Source organism: Caretta caretta, chromosome 3 (assembly GCF_965140235.1).
Source record: "Caretta caretta isolate rCarCar2 chromosome 3, rCarCar1.hap1, whole genome shotgun sequence".
Lineage (NCBI taxonomy): Eukaryota > Metazoa > Chordata > Testudines > Cheloniidae > Caretta > Caretta caretta.
Genome location: NC_134208.1, coordinates 158,356,999 through 158,374,439, shown reverse-complemented (window position 1 = coordinate 158,374,439; position 17,441 = coordinate 158,356,999). Strand labels below are relative to the sequence as shown.

Sequence of the window (17,441 nt, the reverse complement as noted above, 5' to 3'; positions counted from 1 at the left end):
ACTTCATGTAGTTTGCACACTGAAGACCTGCTAGGGGTAAAAATAAACACAAAGTTTTATTTAATAGAAAAATCACATGTTCAAAGATTAAATAATAAGGGAGAGCATATGCAAGTTACACAGAAGAGAAACCTAAAGATGCAACCTCAAGCTTTACACTTGCATATTAAACAAAGTCTCTTTTTTAATATAAATTACCTATTGTCTTTGAACAGTTTCCCTCTATAACAAAGGGCATGCAGGGAATCAGGAACAGCTCTCTGCTTAAAAGCTGCTCCTCAGTTTCTGGATACAAAATCTCTCAAGCCTGTTCTTTTAAAAGAACAGTTTTTTTGTCTTGGCATGGTGACTCGTGGTTATTCAGAGTGATGGGAATTCCCATTTGTCTTGATGTCTTTCTGTTAACAGGTTTCAGAGTAACAGCCGTGTTAGTCTGTATTTGCAAAAAGAAAAGGAGTACTCGTGGCACCTTAGAGATTAACCAATTTATTTGAGCATGAGCTTTCGTGAGCTGTAGGTGTAGGTCTCTAAGGTGCCACGAGTACTCCTTTTCTTTTTTCTATTAACACTAATGGTTAACCATTATCTTTTTCTGGGCTGGACAATGGAGGGGTACTTGAAGTTGGTTTTGTGTAAACAACTGGCTGGGGCCTAGGTTACCCCTCCCTGCTTGATTCCTTCACCGCCTTGTGAGATAGTTGCACCACAGTTAGTTTTCCTTTTATATATTTACATGCATACATTCATAACCATGACTGTATAATCTCATAATGACCAGCAAGCTCAAAGCATTAGACTTTCATAAAAGACTGTACTTGACATATTTTTATACACAATACCATTGTATATAACCAGTTGATTCAGTCGCTTACTTTTGGGGGTTCAGAGCCCCCTGTTCTTCCCTTGGGGTGTCTGGACCCTGACTGTCACACATGCCTCAAAGCTGCCTCTCTGAGGAGTTCTGGGAATGGCCTTATGCTAGATGGAGGATAAATGGGTATGCTGGTTTCTTGAGAGAAGGGGGGGTGTAGGTTAAAATAGGATGATGTGGTGGGGTGAAATCACTGGGATCCATAAAGCATTAAAGCATTTTAATCTCTCTTCCCGCTCTCAGGAAAGAAAGCAGTTTTGGATTCCAGCCCCTTTCTGTCAGAGGCCAATGCAGAAAGAATTGTGAGAACTCTGTGCAAGGTGCGGGGAGCTGCACTGAAGCTAGGACAGATGTTGAGCATTCAAGGTAAGTAAAGGTCTCTGGTGCTTCTCAGCTTTTATTTAGTGACACTCACCTGGGGCAGTCCACTTACTGTACACAGAGGGCAGGAAGGATGTGAAGTCATTGCTAATAAGAGACAGTGGACATCAAGATCAATTAACAAGCCAGCAGCACAGCAGACTGTCCTCAGTCAAATAGCTTCAAGTGAATGGTACAACAGGTTAGCTGAGCAGTTTTCTCATAGGAGAATGAAGATTTAAAAATTGCACCGTTCACGCTGATTAGTTCAGTTCCCTTTGGTTTCCTGAAGTGGTAGGGAATGTGGTTGTCGGACCCTTCTCCTTTGTACACACATCCATCCTCCTCCCACAGTGTTTATACTGTAGACATGAATTGAGTCCCGTATAGCCAAAGTCCAGTAACTACCTGAAGCCTAGTTTACCCTTCTGCAATTGTCCTGAAATAAGATGGCCCTATACCATGAGGATGAGTGAAGGCAAAAATCAAATCCTGAAACTTAACACAAGTGTTAAACTGAGTTTGGTCAAATTGAACAAGTAAACCTACCAGCCAGACAGAGAAGGCAGATGAGAGCACAGTCCTGCAACACAACACAAGCCTTTAAAGTACACCTCCAAATCCTTGCACTGTGCAAAGGTACAGATTTGTGCAGTGATGGTGTGAGTAGTTCTCCCTGGCTTGTTCACATGGTTCACTGGCCTGTGAACTCTCCTGGTGGCGAGAGACTGCTGCCGATGGTGACCCCAAACCTAGTTGGGTGTAGTAGGGAAATCTGAATTCCTATCTTGGCAAGAGTGATTGAAAAGTGAATGTTCCACCACCCTAGCTAATGCTGTGTCTGGGAAATGGTCTTCTGTTTTGTGTAGGGGTGAGTGTGACCTCATTTAACTTCTCTCCATGTACCAAATGCCTGGTGCCCTCCTCCAAACCCTTTATTTTGCTCTGTGTCTTCCTGCATATTCACATGTACATCTGCTATATTGAAGCTGGGTAGTTTTGGGTGATTGGATTGGAAATGAAGCCACAGAGACTTTCACTGTGAGATCAATTTCTGGGACATATTATGTTCAAAATCTGTCTCAGAGCAGTGTTGACAAGCCAAAGGGCATGTCTTGTTGGTTGTTTCTCAGCTAGAAGAACCGTATTCTTAGGGTTAAAATGTGGAAAAGTGGGGACTGGATTGGTGGGACAATAGAATCTTTCATTTTCTGTTTTCCAGTCAGTTTAGATTGTAGACTGTGATCAGATCACCTCTGAAGGATCTACTTGGGGAGAAGATTTGATAGTAGTGGGTTCTTTAATTTTGCAGACAAAGGCATAATGACATTTGTGGCTGGAGGTTAAAGGTAGACAAATTCAAACTAGCAATAAGGTCTACATTTTAAGTGCAGGTAATTACAATTGGAAGAGCTTTCCTAGGGATTTGACAGTTCTGTCACTTGATGTCTTATTTGGATAGATACACAGTTGTAGCAGCTTTGGTTTAAATTGACAGTAGTCCCTAAAATGCTTATCTTGCTATCTTAATACTGATTTTAAAAATATCAGTAGTAATGTTCCTTTTAAAGGTATTTTTAACTAGTTTTTACTCCCTCTATGCTGTAAAGGCAGCAGCCAGAAGCTGAATGGGTGGTGCCTGTATGTTCATTCTGAGTAGTGACAAAACAAAGCTCAGATGATTCAATTTAAACCTCTAGAATCTTTTCCCCCAAGTGGAAAGGCTCTGAGTTAACTGAAATGAATCAGCTGGAAACTAAATTCAGGATGTCCTTTCAACTGAATAAACTGGAGAGATAGTGATTGCTCCTAATATGGAGCCACTTGGCTGGTCAGTTTTATGCTGCAGCTCGAACTTTGCAGATGTTGACTTGCAAGGTTGGTTCCCAAAAGAGAGCTAGATACTTTGCATGACTAGTAATATAGCAAGACCAAGGTCACTTCCCCAAAGAGCTCCCAATCTATAGAGCCAAAACAACAGAAAGATGATGTGGTTACTCAGTGAGGTCATGGGCAATTCCAGACTGCTGAATTACATGTTGAGTTTGTATTAAATAACTGACTTGCTTGTGAAAGAGTTAGTGTTTGGAGAGATTTGAACAGAAAGGGTAATGGCTTGGGAAAGGTTCTGGGGAACAAGGCTACCTGCAGTCAGAGAAGGGACCCCTGAACTGCTGCAGTGTCCTTGCATCTTTCAGGCAGTGGTCTGAAGTGGAGCTCTGTGTAGCTCAAACTTGTGTGTCACCAACAGAAGTTGGTCCAAAAAAAGCTATTATCTCACCTACCTTGTCTCTCTACAGGTTCCTTCTCAGTTGGGCTTTTCTAGCACATGAATGAGCCATAAGCTCATACAAAACTGCTGGAGGCTTTTAAAAAAAAACAAAAGGGTGAAGACATTGCTAACAAAGGCAGCTGAGAGGTGGCGGTTCCTCCTGGGCTTTTCCTTTCCCTGACTTTTACCTTCCAGAAATGCCAGGGTAGATTTTAAAGGGCCTCTGAAGAGAGCACAGGCTGATGGGGAGACAGGTGGTGCTGAACAGAATCTATTTTTATAGAGTGATTCATTCTGAGCTCTTATCTGCAGCAGTTGATTCAATTTTACAGGCTACCATCTGTTTTCAGTTGCCTCACCCTCTGGAAACCCACTACCTTCTGTGGAGAGGTGCCAGGATGGAAGTAGAGTAAAGAATGGTATCTTTCTCCTCAACCTCTGCTCTGGTGCATGTTCAGGAAGAACTCTTTAGCCCTTCGCCTTGTGCAGCCAGTGATCAAATGTCCAGAGTTGAGTGAACCTTGATTCAGTGCATAGTCCTGAAGCCAGATTATTTGCCGGGGGGGATACGCTTAAAATACTTTATACGTTAGAATGAGTTGCAATGGTCAAGTGCTTAGTCATTGGTCTATGTGCACTCATATGTGAAATCATGGGGACAAGGGAGGACAGGTGCTGACCTCTGGATCTGAGGAGCAGAAGCACTCGATTTTCTTTCTCTTTCCTGCCTTCTAATAGAGTTAAATATTTACTAGCTGACTTAATTACTGTCTTTAATACTTGTAGGCAGTGTAGTTGTAGCCATATCTGTCTCAGGATAGCTCGAAAGCTTGTCTCACTGACAGGAGCTGGTCCAATAAAAGATATTACTGCATCCACCTTGTCTTTCTGATATTTATAGACCTTCAGGCATTTTCATGGAGTGGTTGCTATATTGTTACTGTGGGGGAAGATAGGGCTGCAGCAACTTTGTTGCTGACAGTGGTAGCAAATGTAGGTGCCACCATCCTGTGATGGATCTGATTCTTGGGCTGGCTGCTGAGATATCAGAGCTAGTGCAATTCCTGCCACCTTGTGGTCTGGCAGGGTCACATGTAAGGGCTAGTAAGCAGATCTACTCTGCCTTTTTTCCTTGATTTGTGTGTTTTTTCCAGGAAAGCATTAGGTATCCCCAGGAGAATAACTTGCATGTATGTCCTGGTATACCACACTTGTTTAAATCCCCTGGCCCTGGTTTTAGAAGTTGGCTGAGTTAGCAGGAACTGTTAGTAGCTCCTCTGAAGATTCAGGTGTGTGTGCACATGTGTTAATAAGCACCTTGGGACCACATTGACCACAAGTGCGTGCATTGAAGTCAGTGAGATTGCAGCTGCTTATGCCAGGGCTGAATTTGTCTCCCAGCCTGTATTGCTGGACTTTACAATGGCTTTGTTTAGCTTCTGGACAGTCTCATCAGTTCACCACTTAGTGGCTTAGCCTTGTTCAGCAGCACGTTTGTTAACGTTGTAACACAGTTCTTTTTCCTGCAGTATTGCTGACTTCACTGCTGGCACTGTATTACTCTGCAGTCGTATCTGAGCTGGCATCTTTGTTGCATGGTTGACAGCACCATGTTGCTACCACAAGACAGTGGCTATCAAGCAACCTCAACTACAACCTATTTATGTGTAAATGTACAAAAAAATTGTGCATTTCTTGGACATAAGTAATGATTATAACACTAATGAACTAGAAGTACCTGTTGCATGTCCAGCTCTCTCCAGGCATACAACTGCTGGGAACAGTGTCAGTTGTATGAAGAACCACTGTCCTCTTACTGCATGGACATCTCAGGAGATGCTGGGATTATTTGGTACAGCATCTGATAAAGTGTGCCAGTGTCTTGTCTTTGAAGTACCTTTCTTCCCCCAAGAGAGTGCACTCTTAAGTGGCAGAGATGGAATCTCATTTTTTTTCAGCCAAAATTTGGTGCTTGGGCTGAGACTGGGTATTAATCTTTAGTATCACACAAGCCTTAGAGAAGTCCCAAGCAGCCATAATTAAGATTGTACACATTATGGTATAGTGACTGTATCTGGAAACAAATGCGGTGCTAATTTTGGACATGTGGCAGATGGACCTGTGCAGTACATTGTGCTTTTGTGTTAAATGCCATTTCATTGTTTTGGATTTGTCCCGAACTACCACAATTCTTAGTGAGGTGCAGCACCACAAATAATTCCTTCCCGTATTCCTGTAGCAGCAGGATTGCCATGGAACATGCTGCTGATTCATCAGCATCTTAGTGAACAAAGCAGGCAAACACTGGAAAACCAACAGTAGAATATAGTGTGTGCCAAGAGATTTTATTCTTACAAGTTTTTACGCTTCAGTTTGTGACTGTGATGGGGGTGGGAGGTGTGGAAAAGTACAGTACTGATCTGTTTCTCCAATGCTGCAGCACAGTCCTGGTCACTTTGTTCTGGTCTGGAGGGATGGGGACAAAATGCAAGCTGTGTTGTCCCAGCTGTTCTGTCCCCAACCACCCTTTGCTCCTGTTACTTCTCTTGTCACAGGATTTGTGCAGGTGTCTTTTTTTTTTACTGGTTACCTAACTTCCCAAAGGTAATGCTCAGCGTGGGAGAGTCTAGAATGGCATTTTTTTTCAGTGTTGGGAAGAATTTCTAATCATAATACTGACAGTGTAATCTTGGATTTGGCTTCTGTACTTGGCAGTACCCCGAAGAGTGGTAATTGGCGAGAGGGCTTTGGGCTACAGAGATGTATACAGATTAGTCATTAGAAGCATGTTTATAAGTGTGAGTTTCTGTGAGTGTAGTTCGCTCTTTCTAACCAGCCTCAACTTTCCTCCTGGCAGATAATGCCTTCATCAACCCTCATCTCCAGAGGATTTTTGAGCGTGTACGTCAGAGTGCAGACTTCATGCCAATAAAGCAAATGATGGTGAGGAATATTCTGTCCTACTTAACGGGGCGAGGGTGTAGGAGTGGAATAAACACCCTGTGACTCGCCCCAGGTGAAGGCAGGGGCTGGTATTTTTAGAGTACTCTTTCAGTAAATATTTTGACTTTTATAAGACATGGGTGCAGCTAGTGGAGCTGAAAGGTTATACAAAACTTGATTAAGTGAGCTTTTCTCTTCCAGTAACTTAAACTCATCCACAGGAAATACAGAGAATACTCAGCACAGTACTGAATTAGTGCTGGGACCCACCACCCCCAAAGCTAAGCTGGCGTAACTGGGGCTGTTTATGTACATCACGTTTTCTGTTTGTTATGCTTTTTTTCCCAGCCTCTCCCAATCAGGAGTGGGTTAAATTGCCAAAAGCACCTAAGTCCTATTTTCAAAAGTGACTTGGACACTTAGGCGCCTCAGACCCATGGAAAGTCAGTGGATGAAAGTTGAGAAGGTCAATATGGCAAAATGAAGATTTTAGCTAGTAACTTTTCAAGGTGAAATTTCACCCACTTTCAAGCAAGGTCAAAATGAAGCAAATTAGTTTTTTGCCATCCTTGATTTTTTTTTTTTAAACTACAAAGATCAGTAAAGGGGACTGAGGCAGATTAACCCATGAGAATTGTTTGTTCCCCATAAGACTCTGACCCAAGTAAGCTTCCACACGTGTTTGGAGTGGAATGTGAAATAACGGGGTTGACCGTGTATCAAAATGCTATTAAGAGCAAATTACAAGTACTGTTCTATATCCTGCACCTCCCTAGAGTGGTTCTGCCTTGAGCCTGGGTTGCTCTTGTTCAGACTGGCAGCATGGCAGAAAAGGATGTATAATGATGATAAAGGGAATATCCCCTTGCCCTCTTCCCCACCTCCCCCTCTTTTTCTGGAAGATGGTGAAAAACAACAAGATAAAAGGCATTGATACCCTGATGATCAACTCCTTCTGTAGCTGTGTTTTTTTTGTTTTAAGATCTTGGCCCTCTACTTGCATGTCTCTGTAGCTTGAGCAGGACTGTGGGTGTTTGGCTTGAGCCTGCATTTATTTGGAGATAGGCTGTGTTATATCTGACTAGATTTGCTACAAAGGGAAGATGATCTAGAAAGCATGGGGGCTTTCAGACTCTGAGGCTCTCCGAACCTTGCCAGGCATCTCAGAGGAACCGGGTGGCTTCCATCAGAGGGAAGTAACATTTTGGCTCATATCCTAGCTTTCCTTTATCCTGATTTTTTTTTTCTGTGTCTCTAGAAAACTTTGAACGATGACCTTGGTCCCAACTGGAGGGATAAACTGGAGTTCTTTGAAGAGCGTCCCTTTGCTGCTGCTTCCATTGGCCAGGTTCACCTGGCACGCTTGAAGAATGGTAAAGAAGTTGCCATGAAGATCCAGGTGGGTTTGCAATTTCTCTTAGTTCTAAGATGGGCACCATGAACTCCTGTTTGGGCCCTAAATCCCCTCCAGCTCCATTCCCCTCTACACAGACGTATCACATTTACTATACAAAGAGGGGTTTGAAGTGTTATGAATAATACACATGCCCAGGGCTGTGTTAATTAGGTGCAAGCACTTTTGCACCACTGTGTGGGTGCAGAAATTCTGTTGTCCACATATTTCTTTGCTTCCCCACAGAAAAAATGTCTTCTGAGGGGAAGCAAAGGGAAGCTGCAAGAGCAGTTGCTCGCTTCTCCCTGGCAGCCCAAAGCAGCCAGCAGAGATATAAATCAGCGTGTGGGGCGGGAGGGTTAACTGTGCACATATGCATGGAGAGATGTCAGTCACTGAGGGGAGGAGTAGTGCTGGGCAGGTGTGCAAGCGAGTGAATATGAGACTGTCCCTCTGGCTTGCTATTGCCGTGTGCCTGGTGTGGAGGGACTCTGTCCCCTCAGGCAGAGCATAATGTAGTAGCCTGCCTGCTTAGTTGTTCCCATTCTTAGTGAATTCCCGCAGGAGCATAAAACAAGTATAAAGGTTTTAAGGCTCCTTTACATTGCCAGAGTGGTGTAAAGAAGCATTATTGTAAATGACAATATGGCCATATAAATACTTATGGTACTTTAGTGATTAGAACTGGTCTAAATATTTGGACTGAAAAATTTTCCTATCAAAATGTGGTTCCAGGAACTGTTTACTACTGACCTTTCTGAAGATGATCAGTAGCCAACATAAATTGAGTTTGATTCCTCAGTCGTCACTTGCTCTTCAGTTGCCTCTTCTGTCATACTGAGCATATGGCTGTGTATATTTGTTGACTAATAACTAGAAATAAAGGGTCAATACTAGCTACATTACTATTAGACGAAGCGGGGTTGGGGACTTTCTCAAATGCTCCCCATTCTCCATCCATTGTATTGTAGTTTAAATAAAATACCAAAATAATTGAAACTGGCATGATTGTGTTATTTTGACTAATAAAATATGCAGAATTTTGCAGAATTTTAATTTTTTGGTACAGAATTCCCCCAGGAGTAAAGCACATATTGGAAGGACAGGTTTCAGGTCTTAAACCAGTCTCTAGCTATTAGGGATTAGGATGAGATCTTCACAGGGGACAGACTAGCTCACTTCAGTCTGTTGTGTTTTATACTTCCTCTGAGGAGTGTGGATCTGGCTGTTGTCAGACGACAATACTGGATTAGTGGATCGTGGGTCTGATCTGGAATGATAGTTTGTATATTCCTAATAGCATAAATGACAGTTGACTAATAGATCAGAATCCACCTGTAAGTGACTTATCTCATGAAAACAGTCCTCCTGACTAGTGCCCAGTGGCTGTTTTAAAAATCTTTGACTTGTGGCAGCCTGGTTGTCAGTCAGATTTGAAATGGCAGATGCTCAGCCATGTCGCAGCTCTCATGCATATGAACAGCGTCTGTCCGAACAATACACAACATTGTTTACCTACGCACAATAAAACTGTAATTAAAGCAGTCAACAGGGGCAACACAAACTCTGTGTGTGTGTTCAAACTGGTTTCAATGTTGACACCAATTTGGTGCTTCTAATATAAATAAATTCTGTTGGAAGTGCTGGCTTTCAGTGTCATATGTTTGTAATCTAGATCAGTGGTTTTCAAACTTTGGATCACAACCTAGTACTGGGTCGCGGAATGCAAGGCACTGGGTTGCCTGGCAGTTGGCCGGTAAAAACTAGTAGTCCCTACCTGTTCTGACACCGAGCTGCATCATGGAAGTGGCCAGCAGCAGGTCCGGCTCCTAGGCAGTGCGGCTACGAGGCTCTGCACACTGTCCCCTGCCCTGAGCATTGGCTGTGCTCTCCCATTAGCCTGTTCCCAGCCAATGGGAGCTGGGGGCGTGGTGCCTGTGGGCGAGAGCCATGTGGAACTGCTTGCATGCCTCCGCCTAGGAGGTGGACCTGCTGCTGGCCGCTTCCTGGGGGCAGCACAGTCTGCAGTGCCAGGACAGGCAGGAAGCCTGCCTCTGCACCCCGGCTGCGCCACTGACCAGGAGCCGATGGAGGTAAACCCGTGCCCCAATTCCCTGCCCCAGCCCTGAGCTGCCCCCAAACCTGGAGCCCCATCCTGCACTCCAAACCCCTCATTCCTTGTCCCAGCCCAGAGCCCCCTCCCACACCTGAACCCCTCATTCGCAGCCCTACCCCACAGCCCTCACCCTGCACCCCAACCCTCTTCCTGAGCCCCTCCCCAGCCCCAGCCAGAGCCCTCAACCTGCCGCACCGCAACCCTCTGTCCCAGCCCTGAGCCCCTCCCACACCCCTAACCCCTCATCCCCAGCTCCATTGGGTTGTGGGCATCAACAGTTTTCTTCAACTAGGTCACCAGAAAAAAAGTTTGAAAACCACTGATCTAGATGAATTAAATGTCCTCTTGATACAGATCTTAAGCCATATGTGCAAGTCTTGATGTTTCCCTCTGTGATCTGTCTCCACCTGGGTTGGTCGTTGTGTTTGTGGGCTCCTTTTGTAAGCAGGGGATATTTTGTGGATACTGGCTGGCTTAGAGGATTGGTGATGTGACCTAGAGTCTTTCATTTCTAGGACATTTGTTTGAATTCAGGCCAAGTTAATAGTGATGGAAGGTTATCATGGTATCATTTCAACTCCCAGTTGACAGGTGTTCAGATCACACAAAACAGTGTAGAATTGGCTCCCTTCTTGACAGTCCTGTGTAGAGAAGTGAAGTATTGAACAGGTGAGGAAACTGATCCAGGCTCTTGCCAGTTCAGGGTTGGGGCATGTCAGCACATGGCATGTTATGCTTACCCTGCTGCTCTCCATGCACTTCTGTTCTGTGGATAAATAATGGACTTCAGTAAATCCTAACTGGTCATTTTACTTGCAGGGAGATTAGGGTAGAATCTAACCTCTCTCTAAGGTGTTTGTTCTGTTGCCCATCGTCATATGTCTGACTACCTTCCAGGTAATAGATTTACGTAGTGAGGTCCATAGTGGACTTCTTAGTCCTTAGTCTTCTCTCTTCTGGTGTTATAGGAAGGTTTCAGAGTAGCAGCCGTGTTAGTCTGTATTCGCAAAAAGAAAAGGAGTACTTGTGGCACCTTAGAGACTAACCAATTTATTTGAGCATAAGCTTTCGTGAGCTACAGCTCACTTCATGGGATGCATACGGTGGAAAATACAGAAGATGTTTGTTTTTATACACACAAATCATGAAAAAATGGGTGTTTATCACTACAAAAGGTTCTCTCCCCCCACCCCACTCTCCTGCTGGTAACATTTTATGAGTCCACATAAGCTTTTGGAGAGAACCTTTTGTAGTGATAAACACCCATTTTTTTCATGATTTGTGTGTATAAAAACAAACATCTTCTGTATTTTCCACCGTATGCATCCCATGAAGTGAGCTGTAGCTCACGAAAGCTTATGCTCAAATAAATTGGTTAGTCTCTAAGGTGCCACAAGTACTCCTTTTCTTTTTGTTATAGGAAGCTCTGCTTGGGTGTATTTTTGAGGTGGGAGGTATTGGTGGCTATTGTAAGTGACATTCTGGTTATGGTAGAGAGTCCTGCAGTAGTCTAAAGGTGCACTAATCCTGGAATGTTCTGACTTCATTGCTGTCCTTGCCTTTCTTCTCCTGCAGTACCCTGGTGTAGCCCAGAGCATCAATAGTGATGTTAGCAATCTGATGACTGTCCTGAGCATGAGCAACATTCTTCCAGAAGGTAAAGTAACTGGCACACTGGCTGAAGCTTTCCAGGGGAGAAACATCCCTCAGGGTCCTGTGAGGCAAGGTTGGGAGGAGGAGAGATGGTTCAGACACCTACTAGTACTTCTCCTTGGTTACATAGCCACCGCCTTAACAATCGGCATCTGTGCTGGGCCTCTTTGCATCGCCTCTCCCCACCACCTATTCAGTGCTGCACCATCAGAAACATCAAGAGCTTGGGCCACTCCAGACCTGTCTTCTCATTGTGGTTGGCACAGCCAAGATCTTAGTCATGCAGGCATACGGTTTAGAGCCCTGCAGCCTGACCCAAACTCAGCTACAAATGCCTAGTCTGGGTCAGGTGGGAAAAGAACCGGGGGCTTTTGGGCTTGGGTTGGTTCTCCTCTTCCTGTCCGTGGGGAGGTGTCGCAGTGCGAATGCAGTGCAGCAGAAGGCGGTGCATATCAGGAGCAGTGTGTGTATTTGCTGTTGCTCTGACCTCACAAGCTGGAGGTGGCGGCAGTGACAATGACTCGGTTTCACAGGGGAAGGGTTGGGTTGGATTGAAAAATGTGGTCAAGTCCAGGTGGTGGATGTGGTCGAGTCTGTGGCATGGTAAAAACTAAGGTCTGAGCAGACTTCTAGGATAGTTACCCCCAAAAAAAGACTGAGCTGACCTTCACAGGTCATTTTCTTCCAGCATCCTAAACCGATTGTGGGAGGGAACAAACTCTTCATTTAAAGGGGTGCCCTTCCTAAGTCCCTTAAGCCAAAAACAGGCCCTGTGGAGCCCTTCGGAAACCTAGCGCTCCCACAATCAGAGCCTTAGCCAAAGAGGCAGATTATGTAAAAGAGAACATCCCATCGAGCTCTTTCTGGGTGGGGAAAGGCCATGGCACGTGGTACTGTTAGTCTCTGGACACAGATTTTTCATTCTCCAGAGAAACTGCCAATCTAGACTAGGCAGCAACAGCACCTCGGAGGAGGACTCCATTTGGAAATGCTGCATGCTCCAGAAGAGAGCACTGCATGCCCATGTGCAACAGACATGAGTCATTTCACTAGCATCAGCACAGGGAACTCTCCCTCTGCCCAGCTTTCCTGGTGTGGAGTCTGTGCCTGATGGGTGTGTTTTGCCTTTAAATGCTTTAATAATCAAATACCTATTTGGCTGGGGAGCCCCATGTAGAAACCGTCCCGGGCGGGGGTGCCTGTGCCAGTGGAGGGATGTATGCTTAATAGGGAGTGTACAAGGCCACCCCTTTCTCTGCCTGTTTGTGCATGGGGGACCTGCTGGGACTCTTGCCTAGCTTGAGCAGTGTCTGGGGAAACTTGCTTCTGGTGACTTCCTGGGCCTGTGTGCGTGCAGCGTAGACATTGGCTTATGGAATGTCTCTTTAATGCCTATTATTTGCCATCACAAATCCCAGGGTTCAGCAAAATCCATTCTCCTTCATGTCCTACAACTCTGTGCTCATTTCCTGCTCTCTCCAGCTATGGAGGTGAAGATGGCAGGGATGAAAATGACCATGGCCAGACCCTTCTCCTGAACCTGAAATACAAATGTGTGATCCCTGATAAGGGCATATGCATCTCCTCCTCCTCCTCCTCTCCTCCCCCCCCCCCCCCCCACTGTTGCAGTAGTTGGAGAGCTGGGTGGGATTTCTGTACATGCTGCTGTTGCTGCTACAAGTGTATTTGAAAGGGTTACTGCTGAGTGAGAGGAATTATCCTGTCTGGCACCTGGGGAACAGGGTCCTGCATACGTGGTCCACAATACAATCCCAGCCCTCGCTGGCCTGGTGAACATAAGTTGCTTTTTCTGATCAGAGACTGAGGAATGAGAGTGAAAACTTGGTCACTGTGATTAATCATAGAATCCGAAATGTGAGCCGCTTGGGGAGGCTGCGTTGCCTTGGCTCCAAGCTGTTTGCCTTGCAAGTTCTCTTCTCAGCCAGTGGCTTGCTCCTTACTGAACCACTAAGCATTTCCTATGCCTGATAGTGCCTAAAGATCATCTTCCTTTTGCAATTCTGTTTCTAGGTCTGTTTCATGAGCACATGATTGAAGTTCTGAATAGAGAATTGGCCATGGAGTGTGATTACAAGAGAGAAGCTGCCTGTGCTAAAAAATTCAAGTGCGTTCACAGTGGTGCCCTCCGACGCTTCTCCCCCTGGTGCATGATGTTGGGAGGAGGGACCCCATTATTTAACTCCTGGTGCTAGGGCTTCTGCAGTGGTCTTGACTCCCAGAAGTTCTTGGGTGTGCCATGGGGGCAGGAGATGGGTGGGCACAGGGGGAAAGGGTAGTTCTTTAAGACTGCAGGAGTGTAAAATGCTCCCAGTCATCCCCAGTGTAGCTCCCTGCTTTTGGAGCTGGCTTTGTTGGTTGGACACCCAGTGGTGCTCAGCTAGGAGCAAGGCAGCAGCTGATGCTCCCTCTGATCCAGGGCACAATTGATGAAACTGCCTGTTGGCCACCTGGGGAGGGGTCCTGCCAGCTGCTGAGGCAGGACTGAATTGCTCTTTTGCCTGCTGGGCACTCCTGGCCTGGTGGTAGAAATGCGCTCGTATTCTTTGGTGACACAGTAAATGCCTCCCTTCAGACTTCTCAGCCCAGTGCGCATTCAGGTGTTTGATGCTAAGAGCATAGCTCTGCTTCCCTTGTCTCCAGCTGCCCTTCTGTGGAGTGCACTCAGTTTTATGTGGAGGAGAGATGGGAGACAACCTCCTCTTTCCCTTGGTGCCCCGCTTTGTCCCTGGGAAGAGCTGCTGGCTGGCTCTGCAGTGTACACGGCATTTGCCAAGGGGGCCATCTGGGCTCCTTGGGGTAGCTAAGGTTTAAAGGCTTGTGACCTCGTGACAGTGTCATCTGGTTCTTTTTTTAAATTGCCCCTGCATTCCCTGCTCTTTTCAGTCCTGTGCCTACTTGGTACCCCTGCAGGGGGCGCCCTCTCCAGGCACCCTGCTGCGCTACACATGTGCTCTCCTGTTGGGACGGGGGGAGGAGTTCCCAGTAATGAGATGTTTCCATCCCCAGTGGCAGCAGGTGTCACCCTTATTGCCTTCACTGCCAGCCTTGCTTCTGCATGCAGTCTGAACTCTATCAGGCAGAGAAAAGAGAATTTGGTGGGTTCCCCCATTTCCGGGGAGCTCCGAGCAATTCTAGTAACCACAGTCCTGGCTGGGATTAGATGGAGTCTTCTTTCAGAGCCATCAGTGGCTTGAACCAGCTGGAGTGGTTTCTACTGTTGAATGTGAGGGATTCCTCTCTCCCTATCCCACATTGCAGGAGCTGGGGACCCCAGGTGGTGCTGGTGCAGGGCATTTGGGTGACCTGTAGGCAGCTGGTCTCTGTTTGTAAGGAGACTTTGTATTTGCAATGCTGCAGAAGTGACTGCCTCCTTGGGATCTCCTAACTCTTTCCTTGCTGTCCCCAGGGAGCTGTTGAAGGATCACCCTTTCTTTTACGTCCCTGATGTAGTGGATGAGCTGTGCAGCCAGCATGTCTTGACCACGGATCTGGTGTCTGGGTTCCCGCTGGACCAAGCAGAAGGATTGAGCCAGGAAATCCGGAATGAGGTATTACACCAGCACTGGTGTCGCTGGGAGCTGTGCAGGGAGCCGTGTTTGCTTGGTCACTGTCTTGGGGCCTTCGTTTGTGACACTGACTTGGTCACTACAAAGTGCAAGGTGGAGGGAGAGCTGCTAGGGCAGGGGAACACTGACTCTTTCTGTGCTCTCTTGAGAGAGGCAGCTTTCGATTATAATTGGTGGGGCTTGTATGGATTGTAATGGTGATTGATTCTTGCAAGTTCTGTGATTGAGTTTAGGCCCTGTAGACTTTATGCATTATTACAAAGAGAATGGTCCTTCTCTCTGGGCTGGGGGAGTAAATGGCAGTAGAGCCTTGATTGTCCAAGAAGACGTCTATGGGCATGTCCTGGCCCCCCAGCTCTTTTAGACTTTCTGTTGTGCTGTGTATCACTATACAGTTGAAGCAGCATGCTGTATTGCTACCCTAATGAGAGACAGCCCCTCTTCTCTACCTCTCAAGGGGGACCTGACCTTGGGAGAGGTTCCCTGCTTGTTGAGAGGGGCTCTTTGCTTGCAGTTGCTCTCTTGGAACAAGAGCACAGAAATGCATCGCTTCCCATTGCATTAGCAGTCAAACATAGCTTCCCCGACTGGATTGGCTTGTGTAGCACAAGGGTATTGGAAAAGTACCTTTCAGTAAACAAGCGGAGGGGAGGGGAAGCAAGGGATGTGAAGGCATCAGTGCTGAATATAGCAAGGGATGGAGAGTTACAGCAGGGCAGGCAGCTCTGGCTGCTGCTCAGTTAGCAGAAATAACTGCCCTGGTATTTGGATTGAGTTGTTTATGGACTGGTGTGAGCTATCAGCTGTTAGCAGGTCACTGAGGAAGTGCACAGAGTATGTTCCTATAGATAAACAGATCCCAGCAACACACTGTACTTGGAGCTGTGCCAGATCCAGTTGCCTGGGCTGTTTGATTGTTGAGCTTGTCATTCGTGATAATGTGGCTGTTTGGTGAAGGTTTTTTAATAGCCCACCTGATGACAAAGCATTTCCCACTTACAAATGGAGATGATGTGGGGTCTGTCTCTCACTCTGCACAGTGTCCAAGTGGTTGACTTAGTGACTCTCTAACCCATGTCCTCTTGGCCCAAATATGACTGTCTTGCACTAGTTTCGGCTTGTGTTCAGTGTTGCATTATTACTCTTGGATGGGGTGTTTAAAACCTGTTGCCTTCTATCCAGCACTGGACAATAGCTGGATGCAAGCTAAAGATTTTCAGAATAAGCAGGTGGTGATGCTGCCATTGTGACTAGAGGGCGTTTCTCTGTTAAACGGGCTCTGACACAATTGCCTCTCTATAAAAGAATCTTGTAGGATTTGAGAGCGAGACCCTTTCTATAGGTTCTTTTTGAGCAATCGTATAGAAAACTCTATATTGCAGCATTCTACGTAAGGTTCATAACGCTGATAGTCTCGTTCCCTATTACTTCCTTAGGTTTTTAAGGATAACTTCTTGAGAGCCCTGTTAAATGTCTATAGAACTTTGTAGATTTCATCCTGACTAAGCTCTACAGGATTCTTTCACAAGGGTGAACTATAATTGCTGCTCCACTGGCCTCCCCAATCTCTGCACTGTTGGATCTCCTTGCATTGTAAAGAGCTCCCCTTACTGCCCTGGGGACACCAGGGAGAGACTTTCTGTGAGAGATGGTAAATCCTGTAAAAGCTGGGCAGGCCAGCAGAACTGAAAGGAACTGTCTATTCACGTACCTGCAGTGATGATCGATCTCTCCCCACCCACCCATGTTCATGCCCTCTGGAGGCTGCTGTCTGCAACTACCACTTAGCAAACTTTCTTCTAATCAGCAAGGAAAGCATAGTACAGATATTGTGTGTGCTGTGTCCTGAGCAAGAGGAGTGTATCTCACTACATGGGGACTGGTAGGGTGCTGATGCTAACCTCCAGTCAGCCAGAAAGTGTGTGTCTTACAGTTAGCACTAGTGTAGAATTTTGCATCGAGGTTCTCTGACTCCAGCAGTTAGCAAGGGATCACCACACCTGCGGAAAACGAGGACTTCCTTTCATTGTCTCCTGTGGAGCCTTTGGGACTGGGAGCAGCTAGGTGGGGGAATAAATGCTCATGCTGAATTTTCCATAACTTTATTAAAAGCTTCACTTTTTAGGAAAAAGAGGGGTCTAAGTAGACAACAGGGGCCTGGGCATGTGTTGGGCATGTATGCTTGCACATGCTACCTTTGACTCTAAAAGAACAGTAATCGGCACTTGAGGGAGATGAGAAATTGC

At 46.0% G+C, this 17,441-nt stretch overlaps 1 protein-coding gene across 4 annotated transcripts in view; it reads left to right on the top strand.

Moving 5' to 3' along the window:
- Positions 1 to 17,441, top strand: part of COQ8A (coenzyme Q8A) — a 144,469-nt gene that overhangs the window by 59,208 nt on the left and 67,820 nt on the right. For all 4 annotated transcript variants that reach the window (XM_048843370.2, XM_048843367.2, XM_048843368.2 and 1 more), the window contains 6 exons: positions 1,115 to 1,237; positions 6,361 to 6,446; positions 7,705 to 7,845; positions 11,531 to 11,612; positions 13,640 to 13,733; positions 15,036 to 15,177. In XM_048843370.2, the coding sequence (XP_048699327.2) occupies positions 1,115 to 1,237; positions 6,361 to 6,446; positions 7,705 to 7,845; positions 11,531 to 11,612; positions 13,640 to 13,733; positions 15,036 to 15,177 (668 nt within the window). The remainder of the gene's footprint in view (positions 1 to 1,114; positions 1,238 to 6,360; positions 6,447 to 7,704; positions 7,846 to 11,530; positions 11,613 to 13,639; positions 13,734 to 15,035; positions 15,178 to 17,441) is intronic.